The 23,052-nt window shown below is 32.8% G+C and overlaps 6 protein-coding genes across 6 annotated transcripts; 2 read left to right on the forward strand and 4 right to left on the reverse strand.

Annotated features, from left to right (window-relative positions):
- Positions 1-5,726: 5,726 nt before the first annotated feature.
- Tsp_02761 (sphingomyelin phosphodiesterase) lies at positions 5,727-8,621 on the forward strand. Its single transcript, XM_003379042.1, has 6 exons — positions 5,727-6,314; positions 6,750-6,882; positions 6,959-7,056; positions 7,119-7,288; positions 7,961-8,249; positions 8,526-8,621. The coding sequence occupies exons 1-6, from the start codon at positions 5,727-5,729 to the stop codon at positions 8,619-8,621; spliced, it is 1,374 nt and encodes a 457-aa protein (XP_003379090.1).
- Positions 8,622-9,076: 455 nt separating this feature from the next.
- On the reverse strand, positions 9,077-9,878 carry Tsp_02762 (conserved hypothetical protein). The gene is made up of 5 exons (XM_003379043.1): positions 9,838-9,878; positions 9,673-9,770; positions 9,479-9,580; positions 9,290-9,423; positions 9,077-9,214 (listed from the first exon to the last, which is right to left on the reverse strand). Exons 1-5 carry the CDS (start codon positions 9,876-9,878, stop codon positions 9,077-9,079), a joined length of 513 nt encoding a protein of 170 aa, XP_003379091.1.
- A 1,392-nt stretch (positions 9,879-11,270) lies between these two features.
- On the reverse strand, positions 11,271-14,814 carry Tsp_02763 (putative globin). The gene is made up of 3 exons (XM_003379044.1): positions 14,585-14,814; positions 11,510-11,756; positions 11,271-11,402 (listed from the first exon to the last, which is right to left on the reverse strand). Exons 1-3 carry the CDS (start codon positions 14,812-14,814, stop codon positions 11,271-11,273), a joined length of 609 nt encoding a protein of 202 aa, XP_003379092.1.
- A 407-nt stretch (positions 14,815-15,221) lies between these two features.
- On the forward strand, positions 15,222-15,592 carry Tsp_02764 (conserved hypothetical protein). Its single transcript, XM_003379045.1, is given in 2 exon segments — positions 15,222-15,271; positions 15,283-15,592. The coding sequence occupies 2 exon segments, from the start codon at positions 15,222-15,224 to the stop codon at positions 15,590-15,592; spliced, it is 360 nt and encodes a 119-aa protein (XP_003379093.1).
- A 1,738-nt stretch (positions 15,593-17,330) lies between these two features.
- On the reverse strand, positions 17,331-17,777 carry Tsp_02765 (conserved hypothetical protein). Its single transcript, XM_003379046.1, has 2 exons — positions 17,597-17,777; positions 17,331-17,488 (listed from the first exon to the last, which is right to left on the reverse strand). Exons 1-2 carry the CDS (start codon positions 17,775-17,777, stop codon positions 17,331-17,333), a joined length of 339 nt encoding a protein of 112 aa, XP_003379094.1.
- Positions 17,778-22,629: 4,852 nt separating this feature from the next.
- Tsp_02766 (hypothetical protein) lies at positions 22,630-23,046 on the reverse strand. Its single transcript, XM_003379047.1, has 3 exons — positions 23,001-23,046; positions 22,894-22,947; positions 22,630-22,844 (listed from the first exon to the last, which is right to left on the reverse strand). The coding sequence occupies exons 1-3, from the start codon at positions 23,044-23,046 to the stop codon at positions 22,630-22,632; spliced, it is 315 nt and encodes a 104-aa protein (XP_003379095.1).
- Positions 23,047-23,052: the final 6 nt, after the last annotated feature.

Raw genomic sequence — 23,052 nt, forward strand, 5'->3', positions numbered from 1 at the left:
CTTGGCTATAATAATAAGAATAATAATAATCTGCACCGGCGTCACAAGAAACATTCGCGTCCATATTTTTTGCGCACCAACATCAAAACCGCCTCCAAACATGCAAGCAAGCGGTGAGTATTTTTATTAGCATCAATTTGAAAATTGATGTCGATTTTGTTCATTCATTTTATAACACAAACATCACTTGAACAAGAATGCACCACTTATTATTTCCCACTCTTGCAACATGATTCATCTGAGCACATCCGGTCAACAACGTATATATACATATATATAGATTTATTTATTGTTGTGCAATAAAATTAATTATTCATAACAAATGAAACAAGTTGATGTGTGTTGTTGTTTTTTTGTTTTGTTATTTATTAGCTTTTTTATCTCTTGATCAAGGTGTTGAAAAAGAGATTCACATATTTCAAAATTAAACTAATCGGGAAAAATTTATTTACCGAAATTTTCAACAAGCTTTTTCAAAATTATCATGTGATTAATTTTTTGAAAACATCTTCAATATATTGTTAGGAATTTGCATTAAAATTAAAAAAAACTCGCGTATGATAAAGTTGGAATTTACAACAACAACAAAAAGTCATAAAACAAATTGCCCGTGAAAATGATCGTTTCTTGTTCTTTCTCATTTGTTCATTTTTTGCAGAGTTATTTAAATTATTTATTTGTTTTATTTGAAAAGATAAAATCAGAAAAAAAAATCTTCCACTTAACTCATCTGTACATTATTTGAAATTTGACATTATTTGAAAATGTGTAAATCTAGTTGAAAATTGATTTGAATTATGGCATTTCAAAGTAGTGCACACGCAATGGTTTATTATTGCTTAACCAGTGTTTTTTCCGAGTTGTTTCATCCAAATTTTTTTGTTCCAGAAAAAAATGACATCTTTGTAATGGAATATTAATTTTTAATTTTTCATAATTTTTAATATGCATCAGTCGTCGGTTGACATTGCTGTTGGATAACTGAGAAGAGAGTTGAAAATGGCATACTTGTAAAAATACTCTCCTCTTGGCATTTTCAACATGACAGAATTTGATAATAAAATAGTAATAAAGACTTCTTCAAAAGAATTCGTCTTATAGCCGACCTAATTTTATAGGCAAGTAAATATGATTTATCATCGGTTGGGCTCGGCTTTCCTTTGAGAAAAACCGCTTCATTTCTGCTTGCGTTGGTCATTTTCTTCCTGCCTTGCCCTGCTAACATGCCAACATTATACCTATACATTACATTACATTACACATTCTCTTTGATTTCAGTGTTCTTCGACAATTCAATCAGACAGCGATCAAAATGCCCATCTGAAATTTTATGAACGCATAAAATAAATCCCAACGAAACAAGGAAAATAATTTATATTATTTTATTTCTTTTTTCCTATTAATTTATAGGCGTAACAAATTTTAATACCTTTTTTTTCGGCTTTCTTAAATTCAATCTTAAATCTGTACCTAATGTACTTATTTTTGATACCGTAATTCTTTTTCTCATTCTACCGCTCAGTACTGTATGTAACAGTTCTTTTTTTCAATTTATTTATTGCAACTTTTGAAAAAAATATACATGCACAAAACTGTGATCTATTGAATCTATTTCCACTTGTTGATTTGGCCGAATAGTGGAATAGCTCTAATTTTGATTTTCAACTTACAACTATATTCAAGCTAAGCTGTATTTTTGTTCGAAGGTCAGATTTTGGCCAATTGCTAACGTTTCAACTGTCAAAATGGATTGCAAGCGGCCGGGTTTAATTTTTTTTGGCTGACATTTTGCCTGTTTCTTACTTTGAATTAATTGATCGATAGAAAGGAACGCTTTTCCGGCCTTTTTGATAGCACAATTTTCACATGATCCGCTCTGTCGGTGGTTGGTTCTCAATCTTCTCAACTGACTGTACTAACCCCAACAACTGTCACAACAACAACAAATAACCTTTTAATTTTTTTAAAAATTGTTTAAGCATTCCCTTGGGTGTATTCTTAATATGTTTTTTTTATTCGGTGGGAATATTGCATTTCTGAGCATTGTAGTAGTTGTTTATTTAATTTTTTTGATCAACTCACATTTGGTAGATGAAATGTCATTGAAAGCGGACAAGTTGAACGGTAAAATGGGAGAAATTCAATAAATAACGGCCAGACTGAAAGAGTAGTTTTAATAGTTTTGTTGTTTATAATAGCATAGCATGTATTCAAAATTATCAACAGTGATGCTTATTTGATTTGTTTTCAGCAAAATGCTGCACACATATTTTGAACAAGAGTTTCCAACCGCAAAAGATACTTCTTTTTTTCTATTTTTCGTTTATTCATCAAAACGAACATTAATATAATAAATTTATTACCACCATTTTGTTTGTTTGTTTGTTTGATGAATATAATAAATTAATCAGATTATTGAATTGATCTTGTGTTGTCAGTCATTTTTTCAGCTGTTTCAGTGTTGTTGCAGCTTGAAAAGGTTTATTTATGGCACGTTTGAAAGTCAAATTTAGAAGTTGGCATTTGAAAAATTGGAAAAAGTAATAAAAGTGATCACTTTCACAAAGAAATTAATTCCACAATCCCAATCTGTCAGTCGGTCAGTAGTGATTTGACGAAATTTTATTTTGTTTAAAAATTCCTCCACTCATACCAAGATGATCGGTTCTAAGAGGAATTTTTTGTTGATGAATGAAAAAAATTTGAAAACTACAGTAGCCAGGTTGTCAGGAACTGTATTTTTTGTACTGATAAACAAATTTGAAAAGTAATTTAAAAAAAGTTTTCAATGAATATTTGAAACAAAAATATGAATTGGAAACATTTTAATTTTGTATTTCAGATGAAAATTTAATTTTTCAACAAAAAATAATTTTACCAACAATTTCCGTGCGTCATGTCCTGAATAGAAGTGCAATTTTGATATTTTCACGTTGAAATAAAAATCGTTCAATTTTCCAGTTTTGCCAATTGTTGCGCAAAAGATCGTATAATATAATAATAAAAAGCCAATTCAACTTTGGCAATTCAACGACGACGACAACAACAACAAAATAATTAAAACAATCATAAAACAATTCATTTTCAGGTTAACTATCAATTTCTGTTCTCTGCTGGCGTTTCACGGGCAGGATGTTTGCTTTTCAAATGGCCATTTCCATCACCATCTTCTTCCATTTCTTCTTTCACTTCCAGGCTTACAAACAAGCATCACAATCGCTTTTAATTATTCCATTTACTTTGAACAAACAACACAGACGAAAAATCGATCATCTTTTCTTTTAATAGTACTCGTTCAAAAATTTGCACAACAGAAATTGTTAATTTCAAAATTCCATTATTTGCATACACAACAACATCAATTTGTCAGCTTATTAATCGCAATGACTGTAGTATACATCTTGATCATTGTCGATAACGTTTATATGAATAGACAGTTTTTTCTTAAACGTTTAATATATAATTGGACTAGGTTCTTATCGATTATAATTGATTATGAAAAAAAAGAAAATTTTCCCCATTTTCCCACTGTAGAATTTAGAATAAAAATTTTCATTTTCTCTGATCTGGAGCTTCGGTTGAGAAAGTTGAAATACTGATTGTTCACGTTGAATGACAAAATAATGAATGGTATTTCAAATTTGTATTACAACCTGTTTGAATGTAGAACTCAGAAAACGAGGACAAACCGTTACGAAAACACATATTCCAATTGTTGAAAAATTTGAATAATAATCAACTTGATCTTTATCAAATAAATGTTCACATTTGTTGATCAAGAAAATTATAATAAACAACAGTGAGTTGATTTTCTAAATTTTCAAAGTAAACACGCAATTTGTCCTCTTTTTCGCTTGGTTATGTTGAAAAATTAATTAAAACTAAAATTATCTACATTTTGTTCAAATTTGACACATGTCATTTATAACATTTTTGTTTGGATAAAATAGTAAAACAAATATGCCTGTCAAACAACTAACTATAAATTTGTTGAAAATGAATCATCACAATTTTTTTTGTAACACTGAAATGCAAACAAAAAGAAACAAATTGGAAAATCAATAATTATTTAATATTGTTTGATTTGTTTTGTTTGGTAAAATAACCGATTGCAATTGTGAAACAGTTTATGCAATGTTAATTAATTTCCAAAAAAAAATACAATAATTACTGATATTGTTTATTGAATGAGTTGGAATGAATTTCATTTTCGAATTTCCAACGACGATGTATGTGATTTTCAAAATTTCAATTTTCTCTCATGTTGTGTATATTTGTAAATTTTAAACTAAAAATTTCAATATCAATCATTTCGAATTTAGAATAACAACAACTGCAAGAGAGTGATTTATGTTTTTCAAGTGTTTGCGCTTTTGTCTAATTATTATTATTATTATTATTATTATAATTGGTGAAGAAGCAATGTACATTTGGACTGGGCGGCGGTGTTGATTCAATTGCAAAGGTATGCATTCATCACACGGCTTGTCGACTGAGAACACTTGACTGCAATTGACGCGATCTTGCCCAGCGTACGTCGTCGATTGATGATAATTATTACTGAATAATTAATTAATCTGATCAGCTAAACTGCAACATTCATACGCATATTTTGTGTTGGCAGATGGCGATTGCAATCCGTAACACAACTTCCGCCCACAACGGTGTGGCCATTCTTCATTTTTGATAACGATCGTCACTCAAGTACAACTTCAAACATCTGCCCAATATGAATGCAGCTTGCAAAAACAAATATGCATATAAATATAAATATAAATATAAATATAAATATAAATTTCACATTTGCAATAGCACTGAACGGACGACGTGAAACTTTTATTGCTTTCATCTATACCCACTCGCTCTTTTGACCATTAGCCGACGCTTCAAGTTGCAATAAATAATATTTGAAACAAATTTCCCTTTGAAATTATCAATCTTCTTCGGTTGGAATTTCTACATTTCACAACTTTTATTAATCTCTTCCTCCACCGACCACGTTGTTCCACTTATTTTTCATTTGTTTGGAGTATATAAATATTTTCCAAGTTTATTCTTTCATTTTATTATTCAAAAATAAAACAACACTTTTTATTACGACGATAAAAAAAGAAAAGTATTTTGTTTTGACGAAAATATTTTTGAACACAACACGCCTGTTGCACTCAAGCAATAATTTTAAAAAATAACAATGCATATTTTCTGTTAATTGAGGAAAATTACATTATTTAATTAAAAAAATAAAAAAAAACTTTGCTCCAGTGCTTGAAATTTCAGTTTCGCTTCGTGTCGTAAAAGATTCAACTTTCACGTTAAATTTATATAAATAGCTAAAGTATAATGAAAAATAGTTTACAAAAAGGAACATGTTATTTTTAAAATGCAAAAATATTGCATCAGCATTAATTTTGTTTCGTTGAATTGCAAGCATTTTTTCTGAAATTTCATAACGTCATTTTTGTATTTCAACTTTTACATGCGTTAAAACTTCATTTTTATTAAAATTTCAATGTAATACTGTCAAATTTCAAACTGTAACTTTTGAAACATTTTACAGTAAAAGTTACGCAAGTTTATTTAAATACAGTACCTTTGTTAATTGAGTAAAAATATTTTTTAGTTGAAATATCAACAATTTGATTATTGTTTTTTGTTTATTGGTTTTAATTAAATTTATTTCAAAACATAGCCAGATATTACATCACATTCGAATGTTTTAACTGTAAATGGATCTTGATTTCTGTGAACTTTTAAATGTAACATTTGTAAAGGTTTCAGTTGATACAATTTCTGTCATCAAAATGTCGAACAGAATGACCGGTGGTTTTAAGTTTCTCGTGATTGTTGTTGTGTTTGGTTCACTTTGCGCATCTGTTCACGGCCAATGTGATGATGCAGCTTTTGAAAGTTTGGAAAATGTTGGCGAAGAGATTGCGCTGGAAACCAACTTCTTTCGATACAACGCATCTTCAACCAGTGTAGCACATCACTCCAGTTGTACCCTCTGCTATCTTTTGTCAACTACAGCTCAAAGAATTTACTTTTGCAACCGAAGCCAGGAACAGTTGTCTTATTTGATAAACGGCCTGTGCGTTTTTCTTCGAATTTACAACAGTCGTATATGCCAAGGAATTGTATCCGTATACAAAGATGAAGTTCTTTACGTAGCTGGTCAATTGTTGCTCAGTCCGAAGCAACTCTGTGCGGTGTTGGTTGAAAATTGCGGTGAAGCGTACAATCCTTTCAAAGCGAATTGGACTGTTGCGCTTCCTGACGTGCCCAAGCCGCCTGTTCAACCGCGACAACAGCCAAAAGTGAGTTATTGAAACATGCACATGCATGTGTTGTTTTAGTGAGCGTTTGTTAAATTTCTTAATACAAAATTGAAAATCCTCTTCTCAAATGGCACTTTCTTTGCGCAATGGTTATTTAACTGCTCCATAACAGTGATAAATAATTCTGTTGCTGCAGTTTAAAACCTGAAAACTTACGAAAAGTATTTTTTACTTGTAAATTTGTAAATTTAATTATTATTAAAGATACTGAGGTTCAAAATTGTTAATTTATTTCACTTATACATATATAGATGTATTGTCACTTGTTTAATTTTTACAGTGTAAAATCTTTTCATGAAGAAATTATTAAATAACATTTTAAAATATTTGGTTAATTCTTTTCAAAAGTTATTTTTAGTAGTTTTAATAGTTCATTAATTAGATTGTAATTGATAGTTTGGACATTCTTTTTAGCCAGATCAACCTGTTTTGAGAGTTTTACATTTGGCCGATATACATTTTGATCCTCAGTATGCTCAAGGTTCCGAAGCAGATTGCAATGATCCATTATGCTGTCACAAAAATTCGACCAAAAAATCTATGAAAGGTAGTTGTTGAAATGAATGAATTTTTTGCCTTTTTCATCAAGCTAAGCTAAGTATTTTATATGTTTCTTTTTTTAGTAAAGCAAGCAGCAGGAAGGTGGGGTACAGCAGGTTTGTGTGATCTGCCTATTAAAACAATGATACTTCTTTTTGAGCATCTTCAAGATGAAGCTGAAGTATTTATTTTTGTGCTTGCAAGTTTATTGATTATTTGTTTTGTTTTTTCTGCATTTTTTAGTTTGATTATGTAATATGGACAGGCGATCTTCCACCCCACAATGTGTGGAATCAGACTCGTAATGGTCAACTGCACGCGTATGAATATCTTTTGCAACTTTTCAACGAATATCTTCCAAATAAGCTTATCTTTTCCGCCCTCGGCAATCACGAAAGCGCTCCTGCTGATAGGTGTGTGTATGAATAAATAAATAAATAAATACAGTAAAATGAAGATGTGAATAAAATTGAAATTAATATTGATTTTAATTAATATTTGAAAATTTTTGAAATTACTTTTAGTTTTCCACCACACTTTAAAACGTTGCCAAACAAGTATTCAATTTCGTGGTTGTACGATGCTTTGGCTGAAGGTTGGAGTGCGACTGTTGATCCAGAACAAAAGGAAGCGGTCCAGGATTCTATTAAACGGTGAAAATGCATTTTTATACGCCAATTCTAATAAATAAAGTAATTTAAATTATATTTTAGCCGAGGTTCGTATGTGGTCGAAGTGAAGCCTGGTTTTCGAATTATATCTGTCAATACAAATTATTGTATCAAGACAAACTAGTGAGGAGAAATTTATTGTTATTTATCATTAATAAGTTATTTTTTTAATGAAATTTTATTAGTTGGCTTTATTTGAACGAAACGGATCCTGATGGAACATTATCTTGGTTGGCAGAAGAATTGCAAAAGGCCGAAAACGAAGGCGCCAAAGTGCATATCATCGGTCACATACCTCCTGGTCATGAGACTTGTTTAAAAGAATGGAGTCGAAATTACAACATCATTGCCCAGAGGTTTAATTTGATAGATCAATTTTGGCTGGGATTGATTTATTGAAAAATTTAATTTCAGATATGAAAATGTGATTCGCGCTCAATTTTTTGGACACACTCATTCAGATTCGTTTACAGTCAGCTACGACCAGAGTGGAAGTGATGTCAGGCCGTCGAACGTTATGTTCGTGGCACCGAGTGTTACTACATTTGCCTACTGCCTCCCAGCGTACAGAATTTACACAATAGATGGTGTACATGAGAACAGTACATGGGAAGTTTTGGACATTGAGACATACATTCTCAACGTCACTGAAGCCAATCAAACGGGCGAAAGGCCAAAGTGGAAATTATCTTACCGATTCAAAGTATGTATATATATATTTTTTAAATACAATTTTAGCATATTTTTTTCAGGAGACTTATGGACTGAAGTCGATTTTACCGGATCAGATGGATAATTTGATTAGAAGATTTTCCACCAACGACACTGTATTCGATATATATTTAAAGTAAGGAAGAAATTATTGAATTGAACCATTTGAACAGAGAGAACCCGACCATTTTAGGCATTATAATCGAGTCGATGCAGAGTGTGGTAAAAGTTGTCGCAAAGCCAGACTTTGTGAATTGCTTTCTTCCAGTTCAGCAGCTTATGCGACTTGTATTCACAAGCCCGTCGTCAAGCTCTAGCAATCGTCATCCATTGGCCATTGTCATCTTCAACAACCAACCTTTGATATTCTACAAAAGCGGTTCGATCTTTTTATTATTATTATTTTGCACATATTCTTTCTCTGACAAACATAGCATGTTGGTGTTGTTTTTTACTTTAATTTGCACTACTGATGTAGGAAGCGTGTTGTCAATATTTTTTTCTCAGATCAACTGTTTTAGTTTGTTAAGTGGGTTTAGTGAAATTTGAACAAGCGTTCAATGTATTTTTCCATATGAAATCATGCGGCATAATTTCCAAGTAGATGCGGTTTAAAGTTGCACTTATCGGCAGATGTTGTTGTGAAATTTTATTATAAATTGTATAAATAGAAAAGTGAAAAGCAGAACAGTCGTGTGTGAGTTTGGAGAGTTTTATGTGATGTGAAAGAAAAAGATGTTATGTGGTTGCAAAAATTTTACTCTGCGTCAACTAGAAGTTTGTTCATTGTATTTTGTTGCAGAGCTTTGAGTTTGAAAGTTAAACAGGCATGCACTTTTTGTCTTCTTCAATTTTCAGCTCTAGATTCACTGTACCTATGTTGAACACTTTTGCTGGTCCATTGGCGTCGGTAATGTACTTGGAGGGTACTTTGATTTTCCACCTCCTCTTGCATACCTTGAATAGAAGAACATTTATTTGTGTTGAAAGCTTTTTGCATTAGAAAGTACGAATGTAAATTAAGTCTATTACGTGATGGCTATTGCAGCGATGGTATATTTTGAAGTAGGGTTCAATAGTTCCTATTTCATCGTCTGTTCCATCCAGGTGGAACTCACCGTTGGTGTTGGTCTCATTTTTAGCCATGGTGTCATCGAAGGTGAGGTCTGTAAAAGGGAGAAGAAGGGCAGTTGCACAATTGTACAAATATGAAAGAATTACCTTTTTCAATTAGCTTAACAGCTACCTTGGAAGCTGGTTGATCGCCACACATTAGTTTGCCTTGAATACGAACTCGCTGCTTCTTTGCCAACGTCAGGGAGACTATGACAATAAATGCGAAGAGTAGAAGTTTGTGAAATTGTTTCAAATTCATCATTTTCCAATATTTCGAACAGAAATTTCAATACACTAACTCGCTGTTGCACAATTTAGCAAATGGGGAAATTTGTGCTGTTGGAAAAATTTATGCTCGTTCCGTATTTCACAAGCTGGAATTTTAACGTTTTCGTTTCTGATGCAAGTTTATTTATATCAAGCGTTCCAGTTTCTTGTGAAATTGTTTTACCGGCTATATATACTTGTTTTCTAGCCTAATTTCTGGCCAATCTGCGTGAATCATTTGCAGGAACGCTTTGCTTGTTTTTTTTTTATTTGCATTTTTTCAAACTTTTTTGTTGACATATCTACTGATCATACCGTGCGTGTAATATTTATTTTTTTCCTGAATACTGGAAAAGCATATGATAATCGACACAATGAAATCAGCTGACACCCACTTGACTGAGCACATAATTGAGAGTTTTTGGGTTTTGGTTTTATGTTTTGTGTATTTTATTTCTTCATTCATATGATTGATTCTTCGATCATCATTATTTGCAGTATTGTTAAGTATTTGATGTGTATCATCATCATCATCATCAGTACATGTTGCAATATATTTAAATTTATTTTTGTTTTATTAGTTGTATGCAAATTTTCAATTAGCAAAAATTAATTTCTCTATATTAGAGAATTATTTTTTAAACATGTATTATTAATATTTTCATCGCAGAGTGAGAGATGAATAATGTTCTTAATTGTGCTTTGAGTCTTTGCAAATCAACAACAACAACAACAACAGTAGCAGTTGTTTGAAAAGTGCATCCTCCTTGTAAGGCAATAAGTTCAATAACTTTACTTTCAAGGGAATATAATTTTCATCTTGTCAATTTTACTAGTGCTAATAGTTGTATAAAGCTGTCAGTGAAAATTAATAATGTCGTCTTTTCAAGGCTGTTTTGACAAGCAACCTTGTCTTGCGCATCACATCTGACGACAGAAATTGGCACGTGTATTTTCATCATAGCTTTTACTTTTTTCATCAACTGGCAGTAGGCACAAAATATTTATTTGTATGCATAATTTATTTGAGATTTGAAAAATAGATTTCCTTTTTTTTTTCAATGAAAACTCATCCATTCAAATATTGTGGTTATTAATTAATCGATGTTATCATTATTGTCATATGAGGAGGGTTATGATGTATTATTGTTCTTATTTGTTTTCAATGAATTTCAATCAATAAATAAACAAATATAATTTAATGATTTGCCAAATGGAGGAACAATATGACGTTTCTATTGGAGCTGATCTGAATCAGTGTATATTTTTGAATGTGTAACGTACAGATTATTTTATTCAACGGTACGTTATTCTTCTTCTTCTTATTTTTTTTTTATTTTGTCAAGCTCTGCTCGTGAAACGAACATTTTTGATCAGTTTGTTCAAAACTTTCAAAAATGGCCATTCGGTCGTCATTTTGGTTAGTGACCAGAACACGCACGACCGATTACGAGTTAGCTGAGGTGAAGCGTGTCAGCAGGCTTGTTTTCGTTAGTCCACAAGGGATGGGATGTTGATGGGGTTTTTCGCTGACCGCTTTGTTATCCACCATGAGCACATGCATGGAAATTTAAGTTCCAAATGGAAGTTAGCCGTGGGAAAAAGAATTTTTTTTTTACAACGAACACGTTTATTCGTTGAATCCTTTGGTTACATTGGTGACAACGAAGGAGAAGAATTTTTTGAACAAATCTTCGCATTTTTCGTTGAACCGGTCAAGTAATATTTGTTGCACCATGTAGAGAAGGGCACTTTCGAGTTTCTGAAATTAGCATGATGAATATAATAAATATGTTGAACAACCAGTGCAGCAGAGGAAGTTATCTATCTATCTATATATATATATATATCAAAGTTTGACCAGCTTACTGAAAAATTTGAAGCGTCCATATTTGGTACTGCTTTGTGTTTTCGACCAACTTCCATGAGTTCGTCGATCGCCGTCGACACGTCACCAGGGCTAGATTCAATAGCGGAAATTGCCTCGTCGAACACGTCCAAATATTGGTTGGCCATGTTTTCAAATTCGTTGCTATTGAACGCCGCTTCTTCGGTCAGCTCCACTTTGCTGAGCTTTTTGTAAAGTGGATGAAATTCCGCATTTTCAGTCAGAAACCTAAAGAAAAAATATTATGATTTTCTGTTTTGCTTATTATTATTATTATTGAAATTTTATATTTGGACAAGAAACAGATTGAGAATTGGAATTTGTGAAATGCAGCAATATTTGTTATCATCACGTGAATGCATTTTGTTCATTGTAAATTAGCATAAATGAGTAGTGTTCATTATTTCTCGGTGATGTTGTTTACGACATTAGGGTCGGCTTGGTTTGTTTTGGAATGCGCAGCACATCTCTGGCTGACATGTCAATTAGCTGTTTCAGTTGATTCACTAAGGCAACCGTTGACAACAAAAATCCCAGCGTCCGTAGTAGTTAAATTACGTGCACGTGTAGATGTGTCTTGGAAGTGTTCATTTCATCGTTTCTTCTCATTTTTTTATATTAAAAAATATTTCCACTTTGTTCACGCAAGTTTAAAGTATTGATTAGATTATGATTTATTTATTTCAACGGTCTGGTTTTAAATTGTCAAGCATGGTGATCGACAGAGGTTATCGAAGATGGATAGCAGTGTTTCAGTGGTCGGGATAATGTTTCAATTAAAAAAAATTTTTTGTTAATTTTCAGTTCAACGTTGCAATTGTACAGTTCGAACAATTGAATGTTGACTTGGTGCGGGATAGTGACAAAGCAAACCGATAGAGAGGGTGCTCTTTGGAGGGGAATAATCGACAGTGATGTTGCCATTTATTTTGAAGACCGTGGTTACGGGTCGACGGGGTGCCGATACACTTTATGGAGCGTTGTTGATTTGTGCTTGCTTGAACAATTTACAGCCGAATGAATATTACCAAAACTTTACTGATGTAAACATGAAAATTTTAAAACGTGCGATTGAAAATCAATATATTTCAAGTTCATTGGTTGTTTTGGAAGAAATCCGCACTGCACTGTTTTCATATTAATTATTGGCAGGAAGAAAAAAGAAGAAACATTGTTATAGCATTTGTGCATTGAAATATTTTTTTCAATATCAACAAACACAGCACAACGAAGCATTAATAATTATATTTGTATGATTGAAATTTATCGTCTGCAGTAGTGATTGGAGAATTTGATTCTCTCTTTTTCTTTCTTTGTTGTTCTACTGGTAATGCTTTTATACGTCGAAGAAGAAGAAGAAAAAAAAGAACACTCGATTCTGTAGCTATTTAATGAACAGTGAAAATTATTGAAAATTGAAAGCAAGATTGAAAGATTCATGAAATGCGTTACCAGTGTGCATATTTTGCAGCTTCAATTCACTGAGCTTATTATTATTAGACGTTGCAAGAGAGACGTACGTGATTGCCTGAGAGAAGGATGAAAAACCTATTCATCGAATTAGGATCGATTTTCATGCAAAGGGAAAGAACATGTTTATTTGCAACTAATTCTTCAGTATATTTAATATTTTTCATTTAATTTAAATGCAAATCTGTCTAAAATTAATGCTCATACACGTTTGGAATATTAATATTTTCCCGAAACAATCGAATGTATGTATAGATAATCTGGGCAAGTTTCATTGAATGCTTCAAAATTGAATATTCAAATATTGCACATCAGTGGAAAAGATTTCCATTATGCATACAAGTTTGTGATTAATCAAAAATTGCATTCTCTGATGCAAAAGCAGTAAGCAGAAGCCTGTTGAAGTCACGCACTTGATTAGATGATAAAGAAATAAATTCGTGTTATTTACGTCACACGACAGCTTCATATTGATACTTTGCGCATGTGCGAATACATTAAATTATAATTTACTTAGAATTTACGCGGATAATTTTATTTCTGTTTTGCACCGATCGACGTACAGAAGTTTCCGCGTGATGAGCTCTAGTGGTACATCCTGTTGTAAATTACATTTAAATACTCCCTCGTCATTTGCTTGATTTTGTCGAATGATGATAAATAATTATTCAAAATTGACATTAATGAGCGTTTGTCATAAATCAACCCGTGTTCGTTTTTCATATTTAAAATTTTTAAAGTTGTTTTACTTTTTCATTTTCTGAGAGTTTTCTTAGTAATTTAAAAAATTTTTTAAATTAACAATAAACATCTGATAAATAATAATAAAAGTCTTCACCAACTGAAAATGAACTTTATGTTTTCATTTCTCTTTTCTGCCAAGCTGATTTCAAAAGACAGTGTCTGTTCTCTAGCATGTAATGAATGATAGCTTAATTTTCTACAGGTGGGCGCTGAATGGTAAAATTAAACGGAACCGATGGAAAAATTGTTGCATGATTTTCATTTATAGAAATATTAGAAGAAAAAAAAATACGAGAGGATATGATAATGATTCATGAGGTAATGTGATTGTTCAAACACGCTTGCAGGAGCAACAATTTTACGTTGTTATTAGTTGTAATGAAATTAGATTGAATTAAATGGATAAAATTGAAAACTTAGCTGAAAAATACAATTTGAAATTCTGGGGTTGATTTTGCTTGAGGTGATCGATGAAAATACCAGTGTGGGAAATGGCACAAAGCTGCCGTGTTGCAGCGTCAATTTTGATCGATGAAATATTTACCTTAAACAGTGGGGGTGTATTGATTGGTGTCCACTGCCAAGGACCCATCTGAGTTGTCGAGCTTCGAAATGATGAGCTGCTTGATCTTATTATAATTTTACCAAACAAAACCCTTGCAGACCGTTCAATTGGTAGCATGGTCTGATGTCAGTCAGTCAGTCAGAGCAGGTTCGAATTACATGCAGTGCAGAAAATACGATCGCGCTTTGTTGCAACATGACATTTAAGTTACTTTTCTTGATTTGTATACATTCGTGAAAATCAAGAAAGGAGGATATGCATGCGGGAGGTAGCTTACCTGAGCAAAAGTATCTTCGCGCATTGATCTTTGTTTCGTTGAATGGTTTTCCAAAAATTTTTCAAACTATACCATTCACGATAGTTGGCAAATGGGAGTCGTTTATCTAGCTGAGGAATGGCTTGTTGCGTGTTAGCAGTACTGGGTTGGTTATTCAACGACTGGCTTGCAGATTTGACTTGACACGCGTTGGCCTTGTTACCTCTTTGTACAGAACTGCCACTGCCCATGACTGGGCAAGAGGCAGGGCGAGGGACCGAGCTTTGCTAGCGGTCGAAAAGCTTTTCACTTGGACAATGCAAATAACGCATCCAGGTGCAGAAGAAGTAAAACGATCATCGGCTGAGCTTGTTTACGTACAGCACCAATCAACTTTGATGAATAAATGCTCTTGGATCTGTCAGCAGCCATTGCGCATTCAGTATATATAGCAGTGAAAGGAAAACATCAAAATCATTCTAATTCTCATTGTTGTTGTTGTTGTTGTTGTTCTTCTTCTTCTTCTTCTTTTTCTTCTTCTTCTTCTTCTTACTATTAATATTATCAGATAAACAGAATAAATACAACAAAGCAGAGCAGAGATGATAGGATGATTATGATTTTCAAAAAACACCGCGTTGATGTAATAATATGAATAATGTATCCGACGTCAGTTGAAGCGGATTGCTCATCATGTCCAGTTGACGAGTCCGTTGAAGCGTCGCAGCCGGAAGGATAGCACGTATTGGCGATTGTGTTCCGACTACTAGCTGCTGTCCGAGCTTGGACATGTTTCGCGCCTGTGTGTACAGCTTGGCTTTACCTGCGACACAGAAATACACACGCGCACACGCATACACACTATACACATATATACACACATACACATACACATACACATACACATACACATACACACATGGACACGGGCACGGAGGGGCGAGACGTAAAGCTAGCAACAGAACGCCGCCGTGGCTGTATCGATCGAAACTGCATCGAAAAGCATTGAACTTCTCTGACGACAATTAACAATCAGATTGATAATAGCCGCTTGTCAAACTCGACAACTAATCTGCTCTGCCCTTTCCCATTAAAATTGCCATTCCGCTTTCTAAAGCTGCATCTCACAAAGCGGATGCAAACTTTGAAAAGGTAGAAATTACCTGATATACACAATATTTTATTATTATTTTTTCTTTCCTTCTCTGCCTATCTCTTTTTCAACCTCTCTGTCTCTCTCTCTCTTTTTTCGTATGTTTGTATTTGTGTATTTTTGTTGGAATATTTTAATAATGAAATGATAATAATGCAATATTATTATCATTTGCTTCTTCAATGGTATTTTAAGATGGGAATATTTTGTCATATAAGATGTCGAATGTAAATTTATGATCAAGACGTTGTTGTTGTTGTTCTGTTTGCATCTATACAGAATATTTATTGTTCGCTGTCGTTCATCGGCACAAAGCCGTCCATTTTCGCTTTGTCTTTATTCTTCTCAGTGTAACGGATCAACACTAAACGCTGCTTGGTAACTGTCAACAGCCGAATGGTGCAAACGTTATTCACTTGTTTTTGACTTTACATCTGTTGCAAGCTGTTGTAATAATTATTAGTGCTTTTCCTTTGCACTGGCATTCTTGTATTCAACGTTGTGTGTGGATTCAAACGCGATCGTGTTTCGAAAATGTTTCCCACTGCATACGGAGGGGAACATAGCATATGCAACAGATTTTTCTTTAAAATATGTTTATGCAATCTAATTGCGCATTTTTATTCATCAATTTTGCTATGTAAAAAAGTTGCATTGAAAATTCAGCAGAGCATGCAAAAAAAGTACAACAACATTGGGAAGGGCAAAGGAAGAAAATGAAAATGTACAAAAAAACAACATCAGTAGCAATAATTGATTCCTTTTTTGAAACAAGCATATTAGTCACTAACAGCTTCTGTGGATATAATAAATACGAAAAAATTAAATTTACATCTTCTTCTTTGAAAAATAAAATGCGTTTATTTAATTCTTAAAAAATGCTAACTGTGGATAAATTTCAGTCAACTGGCATTATTTGTGTGACTAATTTTTATCGATTGTTTCTCATTGCAACCAGATGCAGCGATAGTGCAATATTTTCGGCTGTGCGATAATATTTGCTGTGTTATTTTGCATTGCAAATTAGAATATTTTCAACTGAAATTATACATACACTTTGTACACGTTGATTATTCGGATAATGGATAAATGGCAGGCAAACATGTATGCACATTTATTATTATTATTATTATTATTATTATGCAGTTTCAAATTTTATTCTGATAATTAGCAAATTTAGTTGTACGAGGAAATTGACTTATTGCAACAGTATTGTTTTCTTTTATAAATAAAATAAATACGATTATCTTTTTTTACATTTTTATAGATTGATAATTGTACATGGTAATTTTGTACTTCTGTAAATTTGTGCTTCAAACTTGTAAAAAACAAAATCATGCATCAATGCAACTGTTTTGCCTTTCTTGACAGTTTAATTTGAGCAGACATGTATTTCTAATTGCACATCATCGGTGTTGTTGTTGTTGTTGTTGCTTTTGCTGCTGCTAATGCCAATGGTTTTTTTACTTGCTCTTGACAAGGAAGTTAATAAGTTGCATATGTACAAGCTTAGCTGTACAATGACATTTTCATGTTTTGATTTTTTAATTGAAATGAAAAGGACATTTTAATTTAAAATTTACTTATTATTATTGTTATTCTGTTGTTGCATATTTAAAATTTTTGCAGAGTTGGTTGTTGTAAAGTTTGTTGTGTGCAGATGTATGTGTGGAAAATTTTCTCTACAAATATAGGTTGATGTAGAAAAGCCGCTGATGTAAAACTGAGAAAATTTGTCTCTACCCGTCTATAGAGCAACGATAACCGTTCAACTTATATATATCTGAATAAAGCATTTAATGTAAAAATTCTCACCTCAAGTAGGATCGCTTTTTTGAATTTCATTCATTCGTCACTGTCAATATTTAACTTTATTTGACCTTTGCACGATATTGAAGGCTTTTTTTCGAATGCAAGCACCAACAGTGCAAAACATCGTGCAGTAAATTCATTGTTTAAATTGCAAATAATTTTTTGTTGAAGTGAAGAGAATATACAGCACGCTCCCTTGTTGCATGCAGAGGAAATGAAGTAATCCACTGGCGCGTAATTAACTGCCATAGATGAATATTCGATTGAATTTATTTCCAGTTAATTAATATATTATATCGTTATACTATTTGAATGGATGAGCAATGCAAATCTGGATAGATTGAATACGAATAGTTTCATTAATCTCCATTTGTCTCCAAACAATAGCTCTGGTTATAATTGGTATTTAAAATTATTACGTTATAGATCGTTCATTCATTCAAGCAGACAAATACGGTGTACTCTGATTTAATGCAAATTTTTTGTCATTTTTAAAATTTGCATAATCTGTCTCATGAAATCAATCAATTAATCAGATCAATTAGTCAAGGAAAGTTGATTGTGAATTGGAATTAATTAAAAAGAAATGCAACCGTTTAATTCTGTGTGTGAAATGTGAAAGTAGTGGTGGTATTGGTTTTACAACCTTACGTACGCAAAATAATCTGTTATAAACATAGACACGTTTTGGAAGAACCAAACCAATGCACAAACGCATTTCTTTGATTAGCTGAAGTGAAATTATGAGTGATCGAAATTTTAATTTGAAGAATTTGTTTTACCGTTGCTACTGTCTCCCTTTTTAAAATCTGCATGAATTATTGCAGTTCTTCGATATGTATCAGCGAAGGTGGGAAGGGTAAATTTTATGTATTTTAATTTTAGTTATGCTACGGGTGAACATTTTTACATGTAATTTATTTAGCATGTCGAATGTGTGTATGTCCAGTTGAATTGTTTAATGAAAATTTGCACATTTCTTCTCTATGTTCAAAAGATGATGATTTTTGCATAGTTGAAAATTTTTAACGCTGATTTCCAATCAAAATGATTAACTGAAACAGGCGGCGTATTATCTTGTTAAGTTGCTGTGTTCTATTGAAACTCTCTATATATTATACACGAGTCGATTAATCACACTCGCAAGCTTTGTGAAAAAGTTAATTTTTTAGTTATTATGCTTTTCATGATTGTCAGTTATTTTTTATTGTTGGCTGTTTTGATACTGATGAGTAATTAAATTTCCCGGTTTTATTTTCACGAAAAGTATGCTTTTCTTGGCTGTTGATTAGGCTTTTTGAACTTTCTCATTCAATAATTAAATGCCAAGTGGATTTTAATTACAGATCCATTGACAGACATTAAATTTTGAAAGTTCATTAGACAAAAAGAGGAGTGAAAGCTGAATATAGTTGAATGGGAAAGTTGATTCCATTATATATTCCATTACAACATTATATTAAAACATCATTTTTATGAGGAATTGGAATATACAAAGCGTAGAGTTGTTCAAATGAACGAAATAATGCCATTATTGGTTGCAGATTAATATTGAAGTTGATTTTGCTTTTAATTTGTTATGAATCATTCATTGATGACTTGCTTCTATGAATAGTTGACTTGTTGGTTTATTAATATTATTACAGCTTATTATTTATTGACGGCATAGTTGTCTTGCTTTTTAACTTTAATATTTTCCTCGATATAAGTATCCACTTTACACACACGCACACACAAAACTTATTGATGAAAAATAAATTTGTTAATTTTATGATTAAAATGAATAATTCATAAGTTTTAAGCTTTTACTTTGACAAATTCCAATTTCAATAATTTGTCCACGGTAATTGAATAAATTTCTGAAATTGAAATTTCTTGTCAAGCATTATTCGGATGACGAGTGAATGTTTGTAGTTCAAAGAAACACTTCAGATTGCAAGAGGCTGGCGACTGTTAAAGTGTTTCTTAGCAAGCAGTTCATTTGTGCGTGATTGGAATTTTCTTGATCATCAGAAATTGTAGATAAATACGCATCTCCGGAGGGTTTATAATTCAAATTCATTATTATCATGCCCATTGTTTACGCATTTTCTTAGTGAACTGCCATCTGTTTGCAAATTTCTGTTTCTGCTTCTGGTGAAATGTCATTTCTGATTTATTATTTTCTGTCGGTCATAATGTGAAAATTCCGTTGCCTTTCATCATCTTCTTTCAAATTCAGTTCAAATAAGGTCAAATAATGGTTCTTTTCGATTTTCAATTACAAAGTCCAAAAATCATTGAGAATAAAATTAAAAGTTTACCGAGGATGGGTTTTTATGAATATTCAAAATAGATCCATCCATATATATTAGTCCAAACTGTTGATTTGTGCATATGTTTTGGTGTTTGTGTGCATTGGTGTGCGTGGGTGTGTGAACTAGTGGAGAAAATCACTACTCATCACTATAGCAGCATCATTCATGAATTGTGGTAAATTCATGAATATTTACTTAGCTTCGACGGATAATTTTCTTGCTGTCTATTTGAAAAGCGAGAACGTCTAAGAGAAAAGTTGCTGCTCTCTTCTCGATTCTTGATTGAGGCATTCATGAAATTTGGGATTTGTGCAAGCGGATCGATGATGCGCATGCATGCCGACTTTCTAGTATGTTTGTTTGAATTGTCGACCGTTTCCTGCTTGTGAGTTGTTTTCTTCCTCGTAAGCAATGGTCGTGTGCTTTTGTTCATTCAAACAGAATAAATTTGAATTATTTTTCAAATGAAAAGTCAATTGATCGCCAAGCAAATTTTTCAGTTTACGACGACCGACAGCTCAGTCTCATGGGATAAAATTCACACTGATTCGGCTAATTGTTGGCAACGTTTTATATTAAAGCCAACGTGCTCAATCTCGCTCGTAACTTTTAACAAATTAACAACTGAATCTCGTTGTAGCTTAACACTGACACACAGGTGTGCGTACATTCGAATTCATTGATCATCACTACTGTCAAGCCGAGATTAAGGGATATTCGAGCGGCAACAAATTAAGAAATAATTCTTTTCATATTTGTTTTAAAACTTATTATAATCAGCAACTGGTGAGAAACAGCCAGTATATTTATAATGTTTTTTCATCGATTAACTAACTCTAGTGCCGAGATCAATTTGTGCAGTTTTTACTCGACTGGAAGCTTGATGCTCTTATATGTCAGCCTTGACAAGACCCCCACCACCCTGGATAAACTTGGAATTGATAAAAATGATCAAAACAAAGATGATCGATTGATGTGCAGAACAGCGTGGAATTTTTAACAAAAAAATTTTTAATTTTTAAAACACTTACCGAAAAAATAGACACTTTGATGCATCTTCTCTACGACGGACGGCTTTCCAGTAATTTTTCAACTGGAAAAAATCTCGATACTGTTGAAAAGGTAGCCTGGAGTCGAGTTTCGGCACTGTAGATTGGCCATCAGTTGTCAACGTAGCTCGTGACTTTTGATCACTGGAGTCTGTTTTTGACGACAGACAGCCCATCTGAGGCGTATCTTAGCGAAAAATACAATGCTAATGTATGATTTTAACGTATACATGCTTACAATTGTACTTTATTTTGTTTTTTGGTATTTCTTTTTTGTTTAGCTAACTGGTGCTTGTTTAGACGGTCAACATTGCTTCAACATTATTATTATTATTATTATTATTATTATTATCATTTCTGTTGCTACTGCTACTACTACTGTTTTATTGTCAGTTATGATTACATGTGAACGAACAATGGTGTCTTACCTGTGAGCTTGAATAGTTTGTGCTTAAGTCAAGATTTGATCAGGTGGTTGGTTGGTGGGGGTTATTTGACAAGGCAAACTATTTGACACATTGGATAGATGCTTCATGAATGGCGATGAGATTTGGCAAAGGGTTAAGGAAACGAGCACGAGTTTGCCACAGTGGCGTCGGTTAAGCTTTGTTCGCGTCGTTGGACAAGATTAATCAATTCATTCAGCAACTGCGCTTATTCCAGGCGTCCACTACGACGAAATTGAGAGCCAGCAGAAGAGTCAATAGGCAGAGCAAGATGACATGGCTGAGAAGTAGCTAAACAAAATATACTTTATAACCAAGCACGCTGTGCAGTTTTTTTTAAAGGCATGCTTTTATTATTATTATTATTATTTTTGTTTTGCTCGCTGGTTTTCAATTTAAACTTTCACAGTTTATAATTTTTTTAAAAATATCTGCTTGAATCACAGAATTTTATCGATTTCAAGAATGCTAAAAGAGGAAAAAACAACTGTAAATTAATTGAATTTATCTGAAGATGTATGTGATTTTTACATCTAGGTGAACTGAAATATAATTACCCAGAATTATGGAATATATTGCTTGAGTGGAATGGTGAAGGGAGCGGCGTGGGTGGGGGTGGGGGATTGGATAGAATTTTCAGGATTGGCTTTGGTTTGCAGTTCTGCCGTCGGTTTTGGTGAAGTTGAATACACGCATCAATTAATGTTGAATTGAAGCGGCAAAAATGTCACGCCGTGGTCAATATGAATGGAATAGAATCATGTCGATTGACAAAATTAACATCATATGAATCAAGGGGACGTTTATTTTCATTTTTTCTTTTCTGTGTAGCATTTTCAGCAGTCGTTAATCCTACGTACAGTTTTCATGTGCTAACACATTATTTATTTCTGCTGATAGGAGAAAATTGATGCTTTCTGTTCTGTTCGTTGTTGTTCAGTTGCAAATAATATATTTTACTTCCACAATGGGGCAGTCATTGTTTGCGCATGTTTCTTGTTTAACAACAACAATTTCAAATCAGTGAATAATCATAAAATCTGGTGGGCAAGAAAAAGGATAATGGGATAAAGATGCTTTTGTGCAGTCAGGTGGAAAAATATTTGCAAGCATTATTGTTTGTCAGTATAGTTAATCATCATGCACGAATGGGGAGGGAATTTTGAATTGCGATAATGTTTATCCTGGAAAAAATTGTCAATGAATGAATTGGTAAACTGGTGATCATAACCTCTCTGTTTGTCAATTTATTCCACACATGCACGGAATGCTTGACAAAGCGATTGGATTTGATTTTTGAAATGCTTCATTAATATTCTCTTTGCGATTTTATTTGATGATATGATGCAAAATGATTTGAATATGGAAAACGCTTGTTGTAAATAAATGTTGTTTGTTCACCATCATGCAATAATGCACAGGAAACTAGTGAATAGGTTGTGGATTGCTTGCTTTCTTTAGTTGTTGGTTGTTGATCAGTTGGTTGGATCAATTTACAGTTTTCCAATTCATAATCAATCAGCTCTACCGGTGATCAATAATTTCCCTCTTTTCTACTTTTGTTCGAACTTACTTGAGGGGTCAAAAGTTGAAAATCGAGCAATACGCGAATACCGTTGCTTTGATGCTTTAAGCTAGTCGATGAAAAATTAAAAAAAGAAAAACAATTTGTAATTATACTTTGTGCGCATGATAATTGTTTGAATGGATCATATTTGAGTATCATTTGTAT

This window comes from Trichinella spiralis, assembly GCF_000181795.1.
Source record: "Trichinella spiralis strain ISS 195 chromosome Unknown Scfld2, whole genome shotgun sequence".
Taxonomy (NCBI): Eukaryota; Metazoa; Nematoda; class Enoplea; order Trichinellida; family Trichinellidae; genus Trichinella; species Trichinella spiralis.